This window comes from Danio aesculapii, chromosome 9 (genome assembly GCF_903798145.1).
Source record: "Danio aesculapii chromosome 9, fDanAes4.1, whole genome shotgun sequence".
NCBI lineage: Eukaryota > Metazoa > Chordata > Actinopteri > Cypriniformes > Danionidae > Danio > Danio aesculapii.
In genome coordinates, this window is record NC_079443.1 from 31112260 (window position 1) to 31136114 (window position 23855).

The following is a 23855-nucleotide window of genomic DNA, read 5'->3' on the forward strand; positions in this document are numbered from 1 at the left end:
AGCTGCACTGTGAATTGTTTTATTATTTTACAAATATTTCCCAAGTGATGATTAATAGAGCAACGAAATTTTTCAATATTTAACAATATTTCCCTTAATTTTTTCTTCTGGAGAAGTCTTATTTCTTTTAGTTTGGCTAGAATAACTGCAGTTTAAATATTTTTGTACATTTTTTTGGGGTCAATATTATTAGCCCATTAAGATTTACATTTTTTGACTGGCTTCAAAAACAAACAACTGTTATCCAATACCTTACCTAATTCACAAATTCACACTTAGCTCATGATTTAAACATAGCTTGTTTGGCATGCTGTTCCGGGAGAGAGCCCTGAGCTCAAGGGATCCTCGGGCCCAGGGCTCCCCCTCTTTCACAGGGCGAGGGGAGATTGAGCTCAGGTCGAACTCAAAACTCCCCCGCTGCTGAGGCTAAGGTGAACATTCTGAGAGTAAGACATTAGAAAAAAAGATTTAGGCTTATTTTTATCTATTATATAGAGCAGGGGTCACCAATCTCGGTCCTCGAGGGCCGGTGTCCCTGCAGGGTTTAGCTTCAACTTGCCTTAACACACCTGGCTGGGTGTTTCAAGTATACCTAGTAAGACCTTGATTAGCTCATTCAGGTGTGTTTGATTAGTGTTGGAGCTAAAATCTGCAGGACACCGGCCCTCCAGGAACAAGTTTGGTGACCCCTGATATAGAGCATATTTCGACGGTGAGAGGAAACTGGGGTACCCGGGGGAAACCCACACAGACACGGGGAGAACATGCAAACTCTGCACAGAAATACCAGATGGCCTAGCGAGGACCCAACACCATTGGTATTCTTGCTGTGAGGCAACAGTGCTAGTCACTGGGCCACTGGATCGTGATTAGCTAATGTGGTATAGCTGGATCAATCATGAGCACGTGCTCCTCTCGAAATTGGTTTAATATTAAACTTTTAAAAGCATTTCTGTGTGGACTTTGCATGCTCTCCCCGTGTTGGCGTGGGTTTCCTCCAGGTGCTCCGATTTCACCCACAAGTCCAAAGACATGCGCTATAGATGAATTGTGTATGCTAAAATTGACCGTAGTGTATGTGTGTGAAAGAGTGTGTATGGTTTCGCAGTGATGGGTTGCAGCTGGAAGGGCATCCACTGCGTAAAACATATGCTGGATAAGTTGGTGGTTCATTCCGCTGTGGCGACCCCTGATTAATAAAGGGACTAAGCCGAAAAGAAAATGAATGAATAAATGAATGTTTTGTACTCATAAATTACTTCAACATTGTACTACCTAGGACATTCCAATGCCATTTTACAAATATATTTCCTCATAAACCACCAAAACCTGTAGACACACTCACACACACTCACGCACACACAAGCATACCTGTTATTTTCTTCTCTTTCTTCAAGTCCACTTGAATCCATTCTTTGGTGTCGCTGTTGGCTGCAGCCCACGGACGTCCTGGAGTTTTGAGGCGGGCCCCCATAGGGCCCCAGACGGTGGGCTGTTTTCCATGACCGCCCCATTCCCACTCGGACGAGGCCTTGATCTGAGAGTCGCTCACCACCCCCGACTCCAAACCCAAAGTGCCATAGCAACCTTCAAAAGGGAGAAAATTAAAGTTTCTATTATTAGAGCGCCAAAGTGCAGGCCATTTCTATAGAAGTGACAGGAATGAAGAACAAACTTCTTTATTAAATTTTAAACTTCTTTATTGAAGTTATATAAAATCATTTTTGAACTATTGTGGTGGCAAAACTGGAGAGTACTGCAGTAAATGGTAAACACTGACAGTAGGTTTGATACATTACTGATTTACTCACCGCTGGTCTTGAAAGTAAAAAGGCTCGGGGAGAGAGTTCCCCTGTAAAAGGAGAAAGACGCAGAGCTGTCATTCTGTCTAGCAATCAATCCATTTATCAAAAATATACAAGCCAAGGATTTGCAATCAAACTAGATTTGCATTTCCAGAAGGAAACATCGGTGCTTGCAAGGCAGCAAAAGTAAATTTAGTTTTGGGGCTTCAATTGTGTGTGAATGAAATGAGAGATGTTTTGCACACATTTGGTTTTCTACTAAATGTGCACGGGAATCAACACACACAGCAAAATATCCTTTTTTTGCGGCAATATACGTGGATCCAGTATGCAAATGTTAAGCTGTCACTTATGCTGTGTTCACGTCATGTCAGAATTACCATAATTACCAGATGACAATTTAGAGCAGTTCAGGTCCTCTGACTCAGAAAGTGTTCGTTTCTATGGCAACACGTGATTCATAATGTCAAGACGGATCTATGTGCTGCTTTGTTGTTTATGACAGTACTTGATCATTACATTAATTCACCTCGATACACTCTGAATAAAAGAAAAAAGTGCAATTTTTGATTACAACAATATGAAAAAGTGAAAAGCAGTCATAAAATTTACTTTTCAATTTAGAATTGCAAGGTGAAAAAATATACAGACAAAAGAGTTGACAAAAACATGACAGTTTGATTCATTTTACATATATTTCACACTATATAAATATACAGGGGTTGTACAATGAAACTGAAAGGCCTGGTTTTATACTACAATAATTATTCATTAGTATGGTTTTTTGTGGCCAATACAGCATCAATTTGTCCTTCATAGTGGCCAGAATATATATATATATATATATATATATATATATATATATATATATATATATATATATATATATATATATATATATATATATATATATATATATATATATATATATACACACACACACACACACACACACATACATACATACATACATACATACATACATACATACATGCATGCATGCATACATCAGTATACACAAGGTTAAAAACCCATTGTGAACACAGGATTTTGAAAATGTATGCAGACAAAAAAAAATATGAAGGACATACAGTAGTGGCCAAAAGTGATGTCCAGTATAAACCATAAAAATAAGAAAAGATACAACAATGTTGCACTTTCTATGCACAGCTAAGCAAAATGCTTACAAAATCTACATAAACATAACATTAATGTTTAAATGAAAGGTCAAGGCATACATTTTCCAGGATAGACTTTTGGCACTTAACTTGTTCCAAACCAGTTTTTGTTCTGTCATTCTGACGGAATGACTGACTGACTCACTAACCCACCCTCCTCCTTCCCTAAACCAACTGACAGTTTCAAAAAGAAATCCAGAAAAAGAAAAGCCCTTGCCTGATTTTTACCAGGTTTCCAGATTTTACCACATTCTCACCCTGTTATTCACTTTCTTTACTTTATTTTTCTGTTTTTGTTATACCCGCTTTCTGGAACCATTCTTCGCCAGACTCTTACCCTGTCGTTGTAAGCACCTGTCAGCTTTATTTGTGTGGAAAACTGGATAATTTGTCAGCTTTTGTCAGCTAATTTCGTCTTCCGGGTTTAAAATAATTATTAGAGCGAGATCAAAATCGGTTCTGTATCGCGAATCTGCTAGTGAAACGATGATGTGTCGGTTTCTAATTATTATTCATAGCGGAGTTTTCTTATCCTATGAGAAGAACCTGCTTCTTAATTATTCATGAAAGCATGCGTTTTCTGAAGGCAAGGCAGACCTGTCAAGCTGTGAGACCCAATGACTGGGTTAGACCATATCTGCGAACGCCACGGGTCGTATGTTTGTTTTATATGAACCACTGGGTTTGTTGCATGTTTTTCTCCGCAAACCTGTCAGGGCCGATACAGCAAATCTGTTGGTTTGCAGCAAGCATTTTTGTTGAGAGAGCTGGCAGACTTTGTCTTTTATCAGTTGAGTTCGTTACCATTCAGACACATCACCAATATCTGTGCTGCTGTGTTTGCACACGTTTAAAATCCTTCAGATTACCGGCAGGATTAATGGTTGGAATAGACAGGGCAAGAGACCTGCTGCACTGCTATACAATGTGTCTGCACTCAGACCAGAGGATTGAGAAGGAAAGAAGTCCTTCTCATTTATAGTGTTTATTAAAACACAATTATCTTTATAATGATTTAACAAATTGTGGTTATGTGTATATGTAATTACAAATAACAAATTTAGCAGGACATTACATTACTTACTGTTTAATTCTTTGCATTTTAACTTTAAATCATGGGTCTCATGGTCTCATAATTTCAAGTTTCCAACATTTTTTAAATAACTTTTTTTGTGTGTTCACTAGATCAAAAACTGATTTGTAACAAGTCAAGGGTGAGTAAAGAATGGCAGAATATTCATCTTAAAAAAAACCTTAATTAAAAATTTATTTGCTTACAAATTACATTAATGAATCCATTTTAATCTGTTTTTAGAAAATATATACACAAGCCATTATTATTTATTCCATAAAGTTTCAAAGTGTTTACTGTCTCCGCAAGTGATTGCATTTTAAGGGCAAGATCATCAGTGCATGGATAAAAATAGCCATCTGTCAGCTAGAACTTCATAATCTAAACTGACAAAAACATAATTAATTATAAAGATAACATGAAAGTTAATATGGCCTCTGCTGAACCGATGTATTCGCTGTTTTGTTTGTTACTTTCTGTACAAGGTTACGTTTTTTCTTCACTTAGCACATCAAACAATTCATTTAAACTTTAGTTTCAATTCATTTTAATTGAGAATATGATAAACTCCTTTTATTGTTGTTGTCCATTTAAAAACTTTAGATTTATTTCAGATTGAGTTAATAATAGTGTTGCTACTGCTATTACAAATAAAAAGATGTTGTTTTTATTGCTGTAATCTGAAGATTAATTAGTACATAAAAACTACTCATTCTTCCAACATCTTTTTTGCTTAAAGATGACGAAATTACAGACGACAGTGAAATGACAGCATTGACAAAAGGGTTAAAAATAGAATACCATGTTGAGCTGAGTGCTGTTGTTCGCAGTGTCAAAAACAAAAGTAAAACATTAATTAAACTGGCTCAGAATATCAGTCATCAGGCACAAAATTGTGTAAATAATCTGGATATTTTTAAATAAAAGCTCCTTGGCAGAATAATAAGTCCTGCATTAAACACTTAAACAGAATGAATTAGCAAAAAAGCAGAGGAAAACAAACATTTAGAGTCATTTCAAAACTGCACTGCCTTGCAAGCCCGGTAATCAAAAGAAATAGATTTTCCCATGAAGAAAGCGAGGAGGAATGCAAATGGGTTACTCACGGCACAGATGTCACATTGTTAGCCAGTGAGCTTTCGTAGTGTGGGATGCCTTTGCTGCTGACCACACTGATCTGCCCCCCAAGAGTGTTGGACAGCACACCCGCATGAATGCCGGCCAGACACAGAGGAGAAGACTGCAGAAACACACAGAGACACAGCTGACACTGACTCACGCACCTCAAACCCGCAAGCTGAGCTCACATCCTTCAAGGAGAACTGCAGAGCTATCGGTTATGCCACCGTGATGAAGAGTGATGGATGATTCAGTGGAGGAACAACTTCTGGAGTTACACACGTAGAGCTCTCACAGGACACGCATATACACACAAAGTTTTGGGGAATGACAACTGTGTATACAATACTTTCCAAAAGTTTGGGGTCAGTAGGATATTATATTTAAACTTTTTTCCCCGATAAGAATGCATTAAATTGGTCAAAAATGACAGAAAGCCATTTATAATGCTACAAAAGATTTATATTTTGAAAAATGTGTTCTTTAAACTATATTTATCAAAGAATCCTGAAAATTGTCAAAACAACAACAGGAATCAGTCCAAGGCACTTGAAAAATGTGGAAAATTTAAAAAGCCTTTATTCACATGGCTAAATCTTAAAAAACTATCTATACCGAATTAATGATGATAGTTGACGTTGTTTGTTAAATGATTTGAGTGTTGTTGAGATATTTAAATGAGTCATGTGACCGTAGTACTCAAAAGAGACTCACATGATCACGGTTACCCCCTGATGAAGGCAGATCCTTGCTGAAACGCGTAGGTTTTTTAAGATTTAGCCAAATTTTCCACATTTTTCGAGTTCCTTGGACTGACTCCTGTTGTTGTTTTAATTAATCCCTTACCAAAGAGCACCGACCAAATATTTGAGTTACCCCTGAGCCCTTTTTTGTTTGTTTTTCTGGATTAATCCTGAAAATTGTATTAGTTTCCACAAAACAAATGTGATTATGATAAATTAAAAAGATAAAATTTTGAATCAAGTGACGATGAAAACTTTAGTAGTACAATTAAAAATTTTTAAATAATAATTACAATTTAAAACAGAAACGGGGTATTTTCTTTCATTTTCTGTATTCAATTTGTTACAATTTTCCACCTTTGTGATCATTAGAGACTTCTCTCAGAAACTATTCAATTTAAACATCGATTAAACCAAAGTTGGCACATGGTTTGATCCGCCATCCCATTTGAGAAGAGAGGGAGAATGATGCACATGGTTTTGAGATTGTCAATTCCAATTTAATGCCAACCCTTTGTTGGTTTTATTGTTAAATGCTAACTGAAATTAAATGTTTTAAATTAAATTTTTGATTTTGTTTAAATGTACATACTGTCAGCCGACAACGCAGAGACTTGAGCAAATCAAGCCAAAGGCAGATTCTGCTTGACTAGTGCATTCAGCATTGAACTTCACTGTGTTGTACATGTGATTGTTTATGTTTTTATTGCAACAAGTTATCATTTAAAAGTTATACTACATTAGTTAATTCTAATTAAAAGTAATGTTTTCTATTTATTTTGAAATATTTTGAAATAAATTAGGAAATTACTCATGGGAACTTTAATGTAATATACTTTAGTATATTTACCTTCAGCCCACAGCACTCAATGATATTTGTTTTTTTGGCCGTTCATACGAAAAAGAGTTTGAAAAGCAGTTTATAACATTAAACTTCTATAACTTTAAACAAGTGATGCTGAATTAAATCAAAATAATGATAAAATAATTTACAAAATAATTTGCAAAGAAAGATAACTAAAAGGTAACTAACATTAGCAACCAGAAAGCTATTTTTACCTTGTAATTCTTCATAAACTTAAAATATACTTAGTATACTGCTGACAGACATGATGTATTATTTAGTGTTTGCTTAGCTCATCAAAATCTACTGATTCTGCCATCATGTACTCACCTTCATGTGAGTTGAAAAATCTCAGATTTTTGAACACAATTTGTGATGTTTTGATCTGTGTCTGATCGGTTTGTCTTTACAATGAACTTCAATGGGCTCTCCATCTTTTCAAAGGTTCCACCCCACTGAATTTAATTCTACAGTATACACTACCTGACAAAAGTCTTGTCATCAGTCCCTGGTTTAAGACCAACAAATACTAACTTGACTTCTAGTTGATCATTTGGAAAAGTGACAGAAGGTAGATCATCTGTTGAACTGCATCCAAATCATCACAAATACTGCAAAAGACCTACTGGAACCCACATGGATCCAAGATTCTCACAAAAAAAATCAGTCAAGTTTGGTGAAGGACAAATCATGGTTTGGGGTTACATTCAGTATGGGGGGTGCGGGAGATCAGCAGAGCAACATCAACAGCCTGAGGTATCAAGACATTTGTGCTGCACATTACATTATAAACCACAGGTAAGGGCAAATTCTTCAGCAGGATAGCGCTCCTTATACTACAGCCTCCACATCAAAGTTCCTGTAAACAAAGAAAGTCAAGATGCTTCAGGATTGGCCAGCCCAGTCACCAGACATAAACATTATTGAGCATGTCTGGGGTAAGATGAAGGAGGAGGTCTTGAAGATAAATCCAGGAATCATGATGAACTCTGGGAATCCTGCAAGAACGCTTTCTTTGCCATTCCAGATGATTTATGAGTTATTTGAGTCATTGCAGAGATGTATGGATGCAGTCCTTCAAGCTCATGGGAGTCATACACAATATTAATTCTTTTTCCACTGCACCATGACTTTATATTCTATACTGTACATTATTTCTGTTAAGTGACAATACTTTTGTCTAAGCAAAGTCAGACCTTACTGTTCTAATTAAATCATTAAAAACCAAGGCATGATCATATTTTATTTTGGTAAAATAAGCATAATCTAGAGGCCTTTCCCTTTCATATAAGACACTTCTAATATCAAATGATCAACTAGAAGTCAAGTTATTATTTGTTCATTCCAAAACATGGGTAAGTCTTTTGTCAGGCAGTGTATATTGAAAAAAAAATGATCTTTCTTTTTTTCACAGAAGAAAGCAATTCAAAACGTTTTAGTAAAACATGAGAGTAAGCAGATGACAACAAAATTGACACAAATAAAGAATTCCTTTTAGCTTTTTCAACTCTTGAAAATGTCCAATACAATGTGCACTAAGATTAACTAAACAGATATTATTGTAAAACCTTACACCAGTTCTTGATAGTAGTCAGGCATGTTTCAAACATTTGTTTACTTCATACATTTTATGGACTGATTTAATGAAGTTAAAGGTTGCTTTAGTTATTAGAAAAAAATTATTAAAGTTACTTTTGTAATTTAAAATTTGCAATAATATCATTTTAGTTACATAAAAAGACTATAGAATACACAAGACATGTCACTCGTATCTTTTGAATGGGGAAAAGTGTAACTGTCAATATGGTGAATAAAGCCCCGCCTACTAGTACAAGAGCCAATCATGGATCGTTAAAGGTGAAAAAAGCCCACCTTCCAATCATCGACTGACGATACTCTGAGGGAGGGGCTTGAACCAGATGTGAGTTTCTGCTGTTTTGAATGTTTAGAAATGAAACTAAGAGACAGTTGTTGCTTAATTCTATTGGTGATTCCTAATATGAAATTCAATCATAAGCTTGCAAAGCAATTTTGGAGAATTTGATGTTTCCCCATTCAGACAGAATGCCCGAGCATACTGCCTGAGAGGCGTTTCAAAGATGGCCGCTGAGTGAAATTACTTGCCTTAAAGAGACTTTGATAATATTTACTGAAATTAAAAATGCCGTATCATGACAAATTGAAAAATTGCTTGTCGACATACAGTCAGTGAAATCTTCTTTCTTTTTACACATTTGAAAAAACAAGAACTGTTTACCTCCATTAAAAATTGATTTATTCAGTCGCAACTTGTACTGGTCATTCAATTTCAATTGTGAATGTTGACTATACAATGTTATTCTGCATGCCTTCTGTGGACTATTGATGAAGAACAGCGCTAAAGCTTGCCAGAAAAACACAACTCATTTAGCAGCTTATGAGGTGACAGGAAACGTACAACACTTACCATCTGCTGTGGCAGCACATAAAGGACAAAAACGCCACTATCATTTACACACCTTATGCACATCCTTCCCTCCACTTTGTTGAATTAGGGCTTTAAAAGCAAGTCTTACATCCGAGAGCTGCACAATTAATCAAATAAACAATCAACATCACAGTAACAGCACAAATGTCTGTTGTGCACATGAGCGCAACACAATAAAATGCTTTTAAATCAGTCTTATAGGCCTGTCAGCAAGCAGAACGCTCTTAATAAAAAAAAGTTTGAAACAATCTGATCCACATATGCGTGATTTATGTTTCACTTAGATTCACAGAGGCGCTTGGATGCACATCATACTGAAATATGACTAATAAGCAGTAAGACTAAAAGTAATGACAACCACATTTATCTGCAGAGTGTACAGGGCCAGAAACACTTGCTGCCCACCACTGGAATAACAGCAAAATTACTAGTTTAAAAAGAAAAGAAATGACAGTTTTGACTATACACAGACACACACACACACACACACACACACACACACACATACACGCAGTTGAGATTCCAAACCAAAAAGAGACCACAAACACTCGACAAACTCTCAACAGCCACACACACCAGGGAAACTCTCAACACCCCCACACAGTGACACCGCAAACATGCACCACTTCCTCTGGGCAAAATAAAGCATCACTCATGCCACAAACAACACACACACACACACATTTGCAAGGCGTCATATGGGCCCCACACTAATTCTGAGGCAGAATCTGAGCTGAGAAACAAGACTGTTGTCAGCTGGCCTGCATTAGAAAACCATTCGGCCAAACCTGATCTAACATCTCCCCGAGAAACACGCTGTCATACACACATAAAAACACACGCACGCATACATCCAAACACATACCGACACGCCCCTAAGAGACCAAGAGCTCCAAAACTGACACACAGAATCATTTGCAATGACTCAGCTTCGAAAGCACGCCTGCTTCTCGCTCAGACTCATACACCCTAAACAGTGTTCAAGCTCCAGATATGCTTTTAGAAGACAACTGTCTATTGTGTTCAGACTTCACATGTGCAATCATGCAAACGCTTTAAAGCAAGCAGACATTAAAGCGACCATGAGGTCATCGGCAATGAGCTAATGTAGAGAAGACAGTGTGGGGGTCACTCTTAAAGGGATAGCTGAAATTTACCCACTATTTACTCACCCTCAAGTAGTTCCAAACCTTAATGAGTTTCCTTCTTCTGAACACAAAAGAAGATATTTTGAAGAATGCTGGAAACCTGTAACCATCAACTGTTATAGTAGAAAAACAAATACTATGGAAGTCAATGGTTTTAGAACATTTTTCAAAATATCTTATTTTGTATTTAAGAAAGAAACTCATAATGATTTAAAACAAGTAAAGGTGAGTAAATGATGAAGGAACTTTCTTTTTTTATTGAGTGAACTACTCCTCTGCAGATTTTTTTTTTCCAAAATAAATGATCTTAACCTGGTTTATTGTTAATTGATTGCTATAAGTATGCCATTTGTGGATTTGTCTCCATCAAACGTGTAAACACTAAGCCTTCTGAGCACCATCAAAACACTGTTGCCAGATGTCTTTAATGAAATAAAGCCTAAAGCTAAGTAAAGCCTGCTTGAAAAGTTGCTAAATGTCACTAGATGATGTCATGTTCTAATTAACATTAATAATGTGATCAAGTCAAGTCAAGTGAGCTTTATTGTCATTCCATACATGAGTGGACTTACAGTGGAACAAAATGTCAAATCTTGGAGGACCACAGTGCTACATAAATTCATTCATTCATTTTCCTTCGGCTTAGTCCTTTATTAATCAGGGGTCGCCACAGCGGAATGAACCGCCAAATCATCCAGCATGTTTTACAAAGCGGACGCCCTTCCAGCTGCAACCGAGTACTGGGAACACTGAACGTATGAAAGCTATTTTAAACCTATATATAACTAACATAGCAGAGCGGTAATCTAACTATAATTACTAAACTATATATATGTATAATATATACACACTATAAATACTTAAATTCTATAGATTCAGATTTGTAAAGATAAGTATTTTTATTAGAAAGAGCTGTGAATGTATGCAGCGTTTGCAAATATGCTTTACATTTTTAATTCTTCTAGGTCACACTACAAATGCAAAAACTTCATGGTTCACCTTTAAAAAAAATGTATGCTGTGGAACCTCTAGAGCCTGAAAAGCAATATTCTGCTGCTGTCAATGTTTGTTTTCTTATAATCAGCTTTTTAAATATGATGAAATTCATTGAAGAAAGAATTTCGAATGAATATCCTGTATTAGATTAACATACATTCCTTACATAATGAAGGACATCTTCAGAATTCTGATGAATTTCAAACACGAAGCCATCTAGAATATTTTACTATTGAAAAGCAATTTCTGAATCACTACTGCTAAAGAGAATACACAAACTACATAATGCAGAATCATGAACACCAGCACTTCTTGTGTCTCCCGAGTGGTGTCTGTTTTGTTTGAGTCAGGTATTTTAAGTGAACTCACTGACTCACAGCACTTCCAAACTGACAGCTAAATGGTGTTAAAAATATTGAAAAGATTTTTTTTTGCATGGATTACGATGACTTACATGCCTTTAGTGTGCTTTTGTTTCATTTTTGAAGCTTGGAAGTTTCTATTTTCAGCTCTACCAATAGTAAGAGTGTGGGGTGTGGCTACTGTCCAGGCTGAGCCAGAGGGTTTTTATTGCTGACAAATTACATGGGAAAAGAAAGTCATATGCACTTCCCAATCTGTTAAAAACAAATCATCGATTATAAAGTGTGTTTGGCATGCTGTCCCGGGAGAGAGCCCTGAGCTTGTAAGATCATTGAGCCTGGGGCTCCCTCCCATTTGTAATGCAAGAGGAGAGTTTGAGCTCAGGTAGGTCTCGAGAACTCCCCTGCTTATTATATGCTCATGGCAATTAGGAATTGCTGATTAAGAGCTCATCAATGGTGCCGATTTGATTTGGTCGGGAACCCAGGGAAAATACACACAAGCACGGGAAGAACATGTAAACTTTGCACAGAAACGTCTACTGGCAGAGTAGGAATTTGAACCAATGACATTCTTGCTGTGAGGCAACAGTGCTAACCACTGGGCTGCCGTGTCGCCCTGATAAGGAAAGGAGGGAGGAGTAGGGGTGGAAGGGAGGATTCTTCAAGATGAAGATAACTAAGGTAAGAAGCTTTGATTATTTATAGTGAGTTTAATTATCATCCGATTGGTGAATCCTGCGGTGCTAATCCAGGACCAGCTGCGATCAATCATAAGTATGCGATCCTCTCGAAATTAGTTTATAAATAAACTTCACTTAGTTATTAACATTACTAACAACACATTGGTAATACAGCATTTGTATGGGGAGCTTCTGCATTTGTGTTGCTCAGAAAATGAGACCCATGCAGTGACATCAGACATGGCTCTATAGTGGGGCTGTAGATGGTGTAATGCCTGATTCACACAGGGCTTTAGTGTCAACACTTGACGGAGGGCGTGTCTGAAGTTGGGGCTGATGCGATCATCAATGCAGCGCCGTCAGCCAATGAAATAAATCCAAAATTGGCTACTGTCTGAGCTGAGGTATTTGCATGAAGCGCTCTGATTGGCTGGCACTTTCGTTGGCACTTGAAAAGTTGCAAAATTTCCAACTTCTGCAGTAAGCAACCATGACGGACAAATCCATTCGGCAACGCTTGACGTTACCAATCCAAAGTGAAGCGATACCACTGACGCCCCGTGTGAATGGAGCATAAAACCAATGCAGTTCTTAGAAGGCTTGCTAGAAAAAACCCCAGCTCCAATCCAGCAATAACATCGAGTAGCAATAGTTCTAGCAACTGGTTTGTGTTGGTGGAAAAGGTGGTAAAGTGAATTTGCACTTTCATTCAGCCCAACTACTGTTTTAGTTTCTTGCAGCGAGGTTTTATGTCACATACTTTCACAAAGCTAAAGTCAAACATTTTTGTTTCTTCAAATATATATAGTATATAGCATTTTGTTTGATTAAAATGTAATATCTTGTTAATATATTTTTATTGTTTGTCTTTTTGCCTCTTGCTCAATCTGGGTCAGTAATGAAATATCAAGATGCTTCACTAGCAGATATTCTGTATGTTCAGCTCACATACAACTTCAGCGTTAATTAGTCCACAAACTGTCAACACTGGCTTATTATTTCACAATCAAAAGACAGACACAATATAGAAAAACAAACTACTACTCAACAGCAACATTAAAAAAAACAAGCACTTTTACAACTGTAAGATACACACTATATTTAAAACACACATAAAGACACTGGACAAAGATGCTTTCTTTTCTATTGCACATTTCAAAGGCCAATCTTTGTACATGCTATCAAGTTAAGTATGCTTTCAACACTTTATTTTGCATTCTGGAAAAAAGTCACACAATGTCTCCCACAATGCTGTTACCCTTACATATTGACTCAGAAGTGGCATACTTACATCTCTGTATCCATGTGGTATGGTTCCTGAAACCTCTCCGAAATCAATCAGGCATCCAGCAGGACAGAATTTACTGCAAATGCAGAAAAGGAAATGAGACACAGACACACGCATATCCAAGCACATACACGCACAAAAAAAGCTATAAAATGGGTACCTGAACTCTGCTTCACTGAAGTGCTCTCCTTTCTCCAGACAGGTGATGAGGTCTGAAGGATGAGAAAAGAGAGGCACATTTTCTTTGAACCCTCTTGAAATATATTTACCTCTGTCAGATAAAGCAGCACATCAGATGGTTGCCATGGTGACACTATTGATTAATGTCATCCGTGCACACAAAGACAATATGCAGCCGTGTACGCCTGTGTTATGTACACTGACTGGACATTCACTAAGTGGTGCAACAGACTGGTGTATTGGGTTTCGTATTTGTGGATAAAAGCCTCCATCTGAATGAGCGGATCAATAGCAACCAGATTTACATCCGTGACTTTATTCTGAAGAAAATACGAGTGGTGCAAAACTTCCTGCCACAATGTCGGAGTGTGTATGATTGCGTGTGTGCGCATCTCAAGTTCAAGTTATTTTGTGGTGTTATTGTGCCCATTACTCATAGCCACAGCATGGATTCATCTGTCTTTTTCCTGACTCATGGGAAATATGATCTCTTGTCACACGCACACACACACATACACAGAGTACTGAACTAAACAGGTGTAGCTCCCACATGGCAGTGTGAACTCCTGACCTCAAACAGCCTCAGAGGTCAAAGGGCAAATGTCATTGTTAAGACACATGAAACGCAGACGTGCACAGCTGTGATGCTAAATACTAGGAGGCGCAGGATGTACCAACACCTCCACAAATGTGCTGACACTGCAGCTTCAACAGTCACAAACTGAAACTTTCCTGCAGCAACAGACATTACTGGAATCATTAGCATATTCTTCAACTGAAATCTAAGAGCGAAGAACAAAAATGAAGTTCGTTTGGAGTTTGCTTCAGGAGTTCAAAACAGCTCGCCAAAGTGAACTTTTTAGAAAAGTTTGCTTCAGCTGGCGAACACCCTCAAACTACCAATGGTTTGTGGTGATGTTGAGAATTGCTGTTTTTTCCTTGACTTGAAAATCTTGAAGATTTCCTCTGTTACACTGAATAGCTTTTTAATAGTAGAAAGAAACTGAGGTTTAATACTAATAGATAGCAACACTGAGATTATTGTTTTTCATGTGTAATACTGTAAAGATGCTGTAAAAGTAGGGCTGGGAAATTAATCGAAAAGTAATCGAAATCGACATTCACAACCTATAATCAATATTATTTTTCCAGGTCAAATTTTTCAATTACTTTCCCAACCCCGTGTGGAGTTAAATGACCCCGCTCTGTCTCCGGTCTGGTGCAGCCTTCATGCGGTCGCATATCCCTCACAGTAACTGATGCCGACCTCTTAAAAAATGTAACTACACGTTATGACGACGCATAGCCCCAGCTCTGTGATTGGTCAGCTTTGTAGCATTGACAAATGTGGTTGGAGAGCCGTGGGAGAGCAGCGAACCTGATACGCAAAATACAAGAAATGCACTGTTTAAAATGTTATTTAAAGGATATACAAGACTTATTTTATTTAGAACAGATACTGCATATTTTCTACATTTAACATGGAAAACAAACATTGAAAATTAATTTTGTTTCCAAAAGTGCAAGGTATTTATATGTGTGTTTTAATATCAGTTGTTCAGCGTTGATGTTCAATAAATAATCACAGATAGTAAATAGTGTTTTTCCTTCGATTATTTTAAGATCAAGTAATGCACCATTCATTCAGAAATACAAAACTTGTGAGTGAACTATGAGGGCAAAAAATAAAGTGAATAATTAAAATAATCATTCATTAACCGTTATAGAGTTAAAATGTTCAATTAATAGAGATTTTGATTTTAGGCCAAATCGCCCAGCCCTATGTAAACACGTAAATACTGTTAAGCTGTATAAAGTGCGGGTGGCAAGGTGGCTCAATAGTTAGCACTGTTGCCTCACAGCAATAAGCTCACTGATTCGATTTCCAGCTGGGCAAGCTGGCTTTTTTTTTTGTGTGTAGTTTGCATGTTCTCCCGGTGTTCACATGGGTTTCCTCTGGGTGCTCTGGTTTCCCCCACAGTCCAAAGACAAGCGCTATAGGTGAATTGAATGAACTAAATTGACCAAAGTGTGTGTGTGGATGAGTGTGTATGGGTGTTTCCCAGTACTGGGTTGTGATTGAAAGGGCATTTGCTGCGTAAAACATATGCTGAAATAGTTGGTGGTTAATTCCGCTGTGGCGACCTCTGAAATAGAAACTACGCTAAAGGAAAATGGATGAATGAATGTATAAAGTGATTGATAAATAAACATTTTTTGTGATTGTGATAATTGTTCAATCATCCACGTTTCTATTAATAGATGCTTATTTAACTGCTGCTTTATCCACTGCTGTCCTGTTTATCTAACCAACCTTCTGTCTCACTACAATCCAACCCGTTTTTTAAGATCACAAAAATCAGGGTTTATGGTAGTAGCCAGAAAGCAAAGTCTACTAAAAGAGGTCGAGTCTTCTCATTTATGGCTCCTGAACTCTGGAATAGCCTTCCTGATAATGTCCGAGGCTCAGACACACTCTTTCAGTTCAAAACTAGATTAAAAACTAGATTAAAAAATCTTTTTAGTAAAGCATACACTCAATGCATCACATAATGGCATGATGCATGAGTGTGCTCCATGCAGGTGAGTAGGCTTGACAAACCACCTGTAGGACACACTCCTCCGGTCTTAATGCACCCAACATTTTGTTAGAAACACTCATATGCTTTACATGTTTGTTTCTATGTTTGTTAATATAACTAGTATTTTCATTTATAGCACTTCATTTTTGCATCTCGTTTAAATACACTATTAACAGCAGCTACACTAATTATTTTCTTTATTCTCTATTTCAACTTGGGGATACACATCCTGAGGCCTCTAGAGATTACGCAGCAGCATTGATGCGTGCCAGTTCCTGTGAGGAAATAATGCCAAGGTATCTATCAATCGTCAATTGGTGAAGTTTGCTCATCGCCACTGTCGCCACTGGCTTGCTTGGTTTGAGGCTTGTGGAGCAGCGCATTGATGGATTTGCTTTTCAGTGTTTGGACTATCAGCAGTGAAATTTAAACCACACGGAACTGAACTAAACTGAACTTCAACTCTGAACACTGGACTGACACAGTCTCAATTTACTAGAACTTCTATGTGTTACGCTGCTTTGACACAATCTACATTGTAAAAGCACCAATTATAGAAATAAACATTATTTGAATTGACATTGAGAGAAAAATGTGTGGCACATATTTACACTTTGTCCAACTAAACAATTCCCAGCGCTATCAAGTCACATTTATTTCTATAGCATTTTATTCAATGTGCAACATTGTGTCAACGCACCTATGAAGATGAATGTGCAATAATGAAATCAGGTAGAATGTTTTAGCATTGAGAAACAAGTTTGAAAAATCAAGCATTAAGATTTAGTTCAGCAGAATGCAGATTTTACTCTTGTTAGTTCAGTGATGATGAACACCATCATAGACGTGCATTAAGACATACTCATAGACAATTATTGAAGCAATAACTATTACAAAATTACTGCTTAATTACATTTTACTGCTTAAGGGGGTATTTATATGACATTTTCATCACAAATCAGAAAACATTCTATGCAATTTGTCTGTTCGTTTACATGAAAACCGTTTTTTTGGGACTGAAATCGCATAAATCTGAAAACAAGTTGCGATGCAGAAATATTTGAAAATGTCACCTTTGTCATTTATTTATAATGCTCAAAATAAGAGAAAATGATGACATCATGCGTGTACATTGTGTTCAGGCAGGTGTAGATTAAAAGCAAGCATGAACAAGCACACAATGGGGTATATGCACACAGACTTTTAATTTCAGTCAGCCAGCCCTAGGGCTTCTGGTTAATTGTCATCCCATACAAATTCGCCAAGTTTTATTTCTTTAAAACAACAGCGATCTTCACTGCCTGTCTGAGATATGATATAAAGTGGGTATCAGACCAAACAAGAAGCACTGCATTAAATTAGATTTTTCCACGCCATGTCTGTAAAATATTGAAATTAATTTTACCCCAGTATTTATTTTTTATATAATTATTTTTTAGGGGTTTTCACCTTTATTAATAGGACAGTGGAGATTTAGAGACAGGAACGCATGGGGAGCAGAGATAGGGGAAGGGTCGACCAACGAACCTCAATCCAGGTATCGAACTCAGGTCGCCGTGAACATGTAGGTGCCATGTGTCGACGCACTAACAGCAAGGCTATTGGTGCCGACTACCCCAGTATTTTTAATGGAATTTCTGTACTAGCCTGCTGCTAATAATGGCGCCTGCATTTAAACGGTCTTTCGTTATTACAACGTCAATGCTGTAAAAGGAACCTTATGAAATTGAAAATAGTCACATAAAGCTTTCACCAGAAGTTCATCGTTGGCTGAAAAACACTAGCTGTGCATATAGCCCATTGCAGAGTATATGGTAGCATTGTTGCTCAAGTGTTAGCATTGTTGCGCAAGTACTAACAATTCATCAGCAAAGTGTGGATTTATTTCACAATACAACCAAAAGCAGAGACACATCTTACACACAGCAAGTTCTACATACACAACATACACATAGGGTACATCGTCACTTCCTTTTAGGTACTGTTTAATTGACCCTTCGCTAAGCCTCCCCCAAAAACCGCCACCCACCAATCGTGGCTTAGCAACCGTAGCTACGCACAGGAGCCCTGTCAAGCTTTCGAGCAAGGGAAACAGGCCAAAGCGTTGTGCATATGGATTGTGTAAATCTGACACCCGGTATCCTAATAGTTTAGATGGGGTGGTGGAATTTTTGCCCTTTTCAAAACCAAAAACCTAAGGGGAGAAATGCCAGCGTGGGTCAAGCTGTGTGAGGGGCTCTAAAGGAGTGGAGTTAAGTTGGTTTTGTTTTGATATTCCTGACAGATTCAGTGATAAATGGCAATAACTTACACAGCTCTTACCCTAAAAACATTTAAACTGTGTTTCCTACAAAAATACAAAGCAGGTTGTGTTTCACAGCTATCTTTTTCTTTTTTCACTCGATATTATGAGCACTGCTCCGTTAAAGCCCTCGCCATAGTAACGTTAGTCATACTAATAGCAGTCATATTTCCGTCTGCTTCAATTTACGAATATTTTAAATTGCATATCAACAGAACAAAACAGAGATGTGATCACAAACTGAGCACTTGCGATCAATATACTTCATCCGCAGCTGTTTCTCAGTAATTTATAAGCCTCGATGTCCAGGTTACAGCTACAATTCACTGATGTTTTCGTCTGCCTTTTGGAGATTTAGTTATTGGTGATTATGTTATAGCAGGTTAGTGTCTGCTTTTATATTTGGTGTCAGATTAATATTTGTTGGTAGGGAAAATCAATTTGTTCTTCTGCTATTTATACTTTGATTTGCATTTTTATTTATTTATTTCTTCCAACTGCAAATTAGAATAGAAACTGGATAAAGAGCACACAAACATACAGACATATATAGTTAATGTACATTGTTATGGTCAATGATGCTAATATTTGGCACAAATCCATCAATTTCCTCTTTCTGGCTGTTCTTTCTATGAATTAATTATGTAAAAGCACTGTCCATGCGTGTTTCCTCGTCGGTTAGTAACTCTATATTTCATTGCACAACAATTACTCTCTCAGGCTTTTTGGCTATAAAAGAGAAATCACAGTTTAATTAGTTATTATAAGATTATTTGTAAATTTCACCTCTCCAGCTGTGCATGAGCTAATCTGTTGAATGGTTAGCATATGAGGCGGCTAGGCTAACCTAGCTTCAATCTTGATTAAATTAAGCTCTAATGTGGTGAATATACCCCTGTAATGCATACTGCAGTCCTTTTTTGTCTGGCTTTCTCGGATAACTCACTTGTTCGCCAAAAATGACTAATTATATCTCTGGCAATGTCTGACACCGGCGTATACACATTGTAATAGACGAGCCATGCACGAAAGCTTGACAGGCATAGCAACACTAACTAAGGAGGGCAGGGCTCAGCGAAGGGTCAATTACAATGTGACAATGCCAAATATTGCCCAACAAATAATATTGTTTATGGCTGTTTTTCACTAATGTGTAAACTAGGAATGGGACGATAACTGTTTTCAAGGTATACCGCGGTTTGGAAAAAAATCAAGATTTTAAAACCGCCAAAATTTTCTGTAAAACCGTTCCTAAGGTATGTGTACGATTTTTTATTTACTTTTTTTGTTTGTTTTTTAGGACAACAGTATCTTCAGCAGAAATGATCTTCAAAGATGCTTTTTTAAACTGTAAAGAAATCTGTGTTTTTGAAACAAATGAAGACAGCAGAGGTCAATGATTCATTTGACTTACTTAGCCTGACATTTACTGCTCCAAAATATTATAAGTGAAGTTATCTTATAAACTAATTTTGTGATGATCACGTGCTTATGATTGCTAGCGGCTGGGTGCGCATTATCCAATTCTCAATGCACCAATCAGACGACTCCTAAACTACTACAAATATCCTGGATTTCATTACACCGCTATCTTCGTTTTGAAGAATCCCCCCTTCCACCCCTACTCCTCCTCCTTCCTAGATGGGTGACAAGGTGTCCCAGTGCTAAGCACTGTTGCCTCACAGCAAGAACGTCTCTGGTTCCAGGCTTTACCAAACCAGCAGACGTTTCTATGCAGAGTTTGCACTTTCTCCCCATGCTCACGTGGGTTTCCCCCAGGTCCCGCGGTTTCCTCCCACCGTCCAAAAACATGCAACTTAAGTTAATTGACTAATCCAAATCAGCACCATAGACATGCTTCTAGTATGTAGTTATCTCTCAAGAGCAATCACTATATGTTCATGAGCTACTACAGCAGGGGAGTTGCTCCCTGCAGCAGGGAGATGTTTTTGTTTTTTACCCAGACATTTAAAAATAATATATTTTAGAGCAGTAATCACAATACCATGAAACGAAGATTTTTTTATCCAAGGTTATCAAACCATCAGAATCTTAAACCGGCCCATGCCTAGTGTAAACAAACATGGATCATTTTGAAAACGTGGTGGTGTAAACATGAAACTTTTAATATGCAAAGGAAAACCTTTTCTATTTTTGAGTAAATCTGTGTTGTAGTCATATAAGTCTCTTGTGCTCATAATGTCCACATGGCATGCATATCATTAATTGGGCTGTTAGCATGTGAGCATACAAAGCATACTTTCAATAATAAACATTCCACACTCTGTTTATGCTACACATACACTCAAAAAAATATTTTTTTACTCGTTCAAATAACTCATTTAAAATAAGCTGAATCAACACAATTCTTGAGATTTCATTGGAACATTAATTTGTGATGGGACAACATGCAGGAATTGTGTGGAACCCTGCATTTTTTACAGTGTAGTGTAGTATATTAGTAGCATATTTACTCTATAGTATTTACTCTAAGTTTGCTGTTACTTAATTTCTATTACTTATTTATGAAATTTGTGATGGTTATTGGTTATGCTGAATTTTACTTTAAAGCTGCTTTTTTAAGCCATATGTATTTTATAAAGACTGGACTTTCTGAGCAATCTGACTTATGATTTCCATTGGAAAAGATATTATAGGCAACCCATGCTACAACTAATGAGGAGAATAAAACAGAAACTCAAAACCTGACTAGCAAACAACCACCTAACAACAGCTCACAACACCCCAGCAACTAGACAACCCTTTTCCCAGAGGAAAGCAATAACATTTGTATAAGTCAAATAATTGCTTACATTCATTTCTAACTATACGACTGCTTTGTACAAAATGACATAACGTCAACGGTCCATTACACCATTTCCTCTCATCTTAAATTATTGACTCAAGTGCTAAATTAACTGCCTGTCATTTATGACCTCTCTGGACCCACCCTGGAACCAGGAAAAACCCTAACACCCTTAGACTAAAGAAGCATACTCCTGAAATAATCTCTCTAGTCAGTTTTGCATGATGCTCCTCGGTCTCATCAGAATAAAAACACACAGCCAAAGCTGCTCATTTATGGACCCTGAGACATGTCCAAGCCTACTTTAGTGTGAATTCACACAAACACAAGCTTTCACACCAGCAGGTCAATCAATATATAACAGTTTAACTTTTTTCCAAAAAGAAATGAACACTTTGATTCAGCAAAAATGGATTCAACTGACCAAAAATTACAGTAAAAACATTACAACAAAAGAATCATATTGCAAATACAATATATATATATATATATATATATATATATATATATATATATATATATATATATATATATATATATATATATATATATATATATATATATATATATATATATATATATATATATATATATATATATACATACATGATAATAATCTTATATACAACTTCCTATTTATCAAGCAACCTTGTTTCCAAAAAATACTTATCAACACAGATGAATACTAAAGCAACACATCAATTAGTACTGTATTGTTATTTAGCCACTGTACATTTGAGTATATATATATATCTGCAGCCTTCTTTTTTTTTTTTTGCAAAACTTGCAGAATCCGAAATGTTGAGCAGTACTAAAATGTACAACATCTGTTTCAACATAAGCTTTAAAGGGGTGAAGAACATCAATGAATAATGTATAAAATGTCATACCAGTGTGCTGACTGTTGGTGTAGGAGAGGAAAAGGCCACGACCGTTGTGGTGTGGTCCACTCATGAACTGCACTGTGACCTGATGACCCTCTGACTTTATGAACACATCTTTCCATTCTTTACTGTCACAAAACTTCACTGTACAGAGAGAAATGAGAATAATTTTCAATTTCTAGTTTTTCATGCACTTTCTTTACATTAGTGAGGAGGTTTCTTGTCACTACATAGAAATCAGTGTGAAATGGAAACTTCAAACTTCTCTTCTTATATGATGTACATATTTCTTAAAAGATGTTTATGTGCATTACAGTATATCTGAATGAAACTGACTCGCTTTCCTTTGGCTTATTTCCTCTGAATTTCATTCCTACTTGAAATAAAAGAGTGGGGTTTTATTTTATCCATTAGGAATTCATTGAATCATTGGCTTTGCTTTCATCCAAACTTACATAATTGACTTAAAGAGCACCAATTTTAACCATTTTACAAGATTTGTGTCTCTAGAATGTGTCTGTAAAGTTTCAGCTGAAAACACCCATCAGATTATTTATTATACCTTTTTAAATCTGGGAAACGTGAGCTGTCCTAACATTGTAGCTGTTTTTGTTGCTTGTGCCTTTTATGCTAATGAGCTGGTTCTCCCCGTCCACCATTCCTACGTGCGTGTCAGATGCCATTATAAAGTTTGCTTGTGTGCGCGCACACACACACACACACACACAAACACACATATTTAGCTTTCCACTGTTTTTGCACGGAAAATGTGATAAGATACACATTAATATCAACTTCTGTTTGTACCTCGTTATGTTAATGTAAAAAATAAACCTGATTTAACGTCCACAAACTGGGATTGAATTATCTTCTTCATAATTGTATTGACGCTATGTGGCTTTGGTGATAAATTACGTAGCAATTTTACTATCTTTATTACAAACATGCACTGTTTTAAAAAGTTTTAAACCTGTAAAACTCATTCTTGATCACATTTGATGATGATTAAATGAATTGATTGAATCCTAGCGAGCTGAACAGATCCAATCCAATGTTCCAACATCATGTATTCAAGAGGCTATTGTAATAAATAATTTTTGCCTTAGAGTGTGTAAATAATGTAAATAACACAAAAACAACGTAATCTTATTTGCTTTTTTGATATTTAGGATAACAATTATTAAATAAATGTCCTCTGGGAGTAATTTTGAGTAAGGCGTTTCGGAAAGACTTAAATACGATTGGGAATAGTCAGTGATTTTTTTCTTTGTAGTTTATTTGGATTGCTTCCTATTGAATAAAAACAACATTGGCCTTTTATGGCATATCCCAAAAGGTGCCCGACAAATATATGTGAATGGGAAAAGAGCTAATGTCAGTTTCTAAATGCGGGTGT

General features: G+C 36.7%; 1 protein-coding gene across 1 annotated transcript in view; it reads right to left on the minus strand.

The window, feature by feature from the left end:
* The window catches only part of dcbld2 (discoidin, CUB and LCCL domain containing 2), a 41348-nt gene that overhangs the window by 12603 nt on the left and 4890 nt on the right, over positions 1 to 23855 (minus strand). Inside the window, exons 3-8 of the mRNA XM_056465969.1 lie at positions 22466 to 22603; positions 13866 to 13917; positions 13709 to 13781; positions 5162 to 5295; positions 1812 to 1852; positions 1372 to 1587 (exon numbers count right to left, since the gene is read on the minus strand). Coding sequence (XP_056321944.1) covers positions 1372 to 1587; positions 1812 to 1852; positions 5162 to 5295; positions 13709 to 13781; positions 13866 to 13917; positions 22466 to 22603 — 654 coding nt within the window. The remainder of the gene's footprint in view (positions 1 to 1371; positions 1588 to 1811; positions 1853 to 5161; positions 5296 to 13708; positions 13782 to 13865; positions 13918 to 22465; positions 22604 to 23855) is intronic.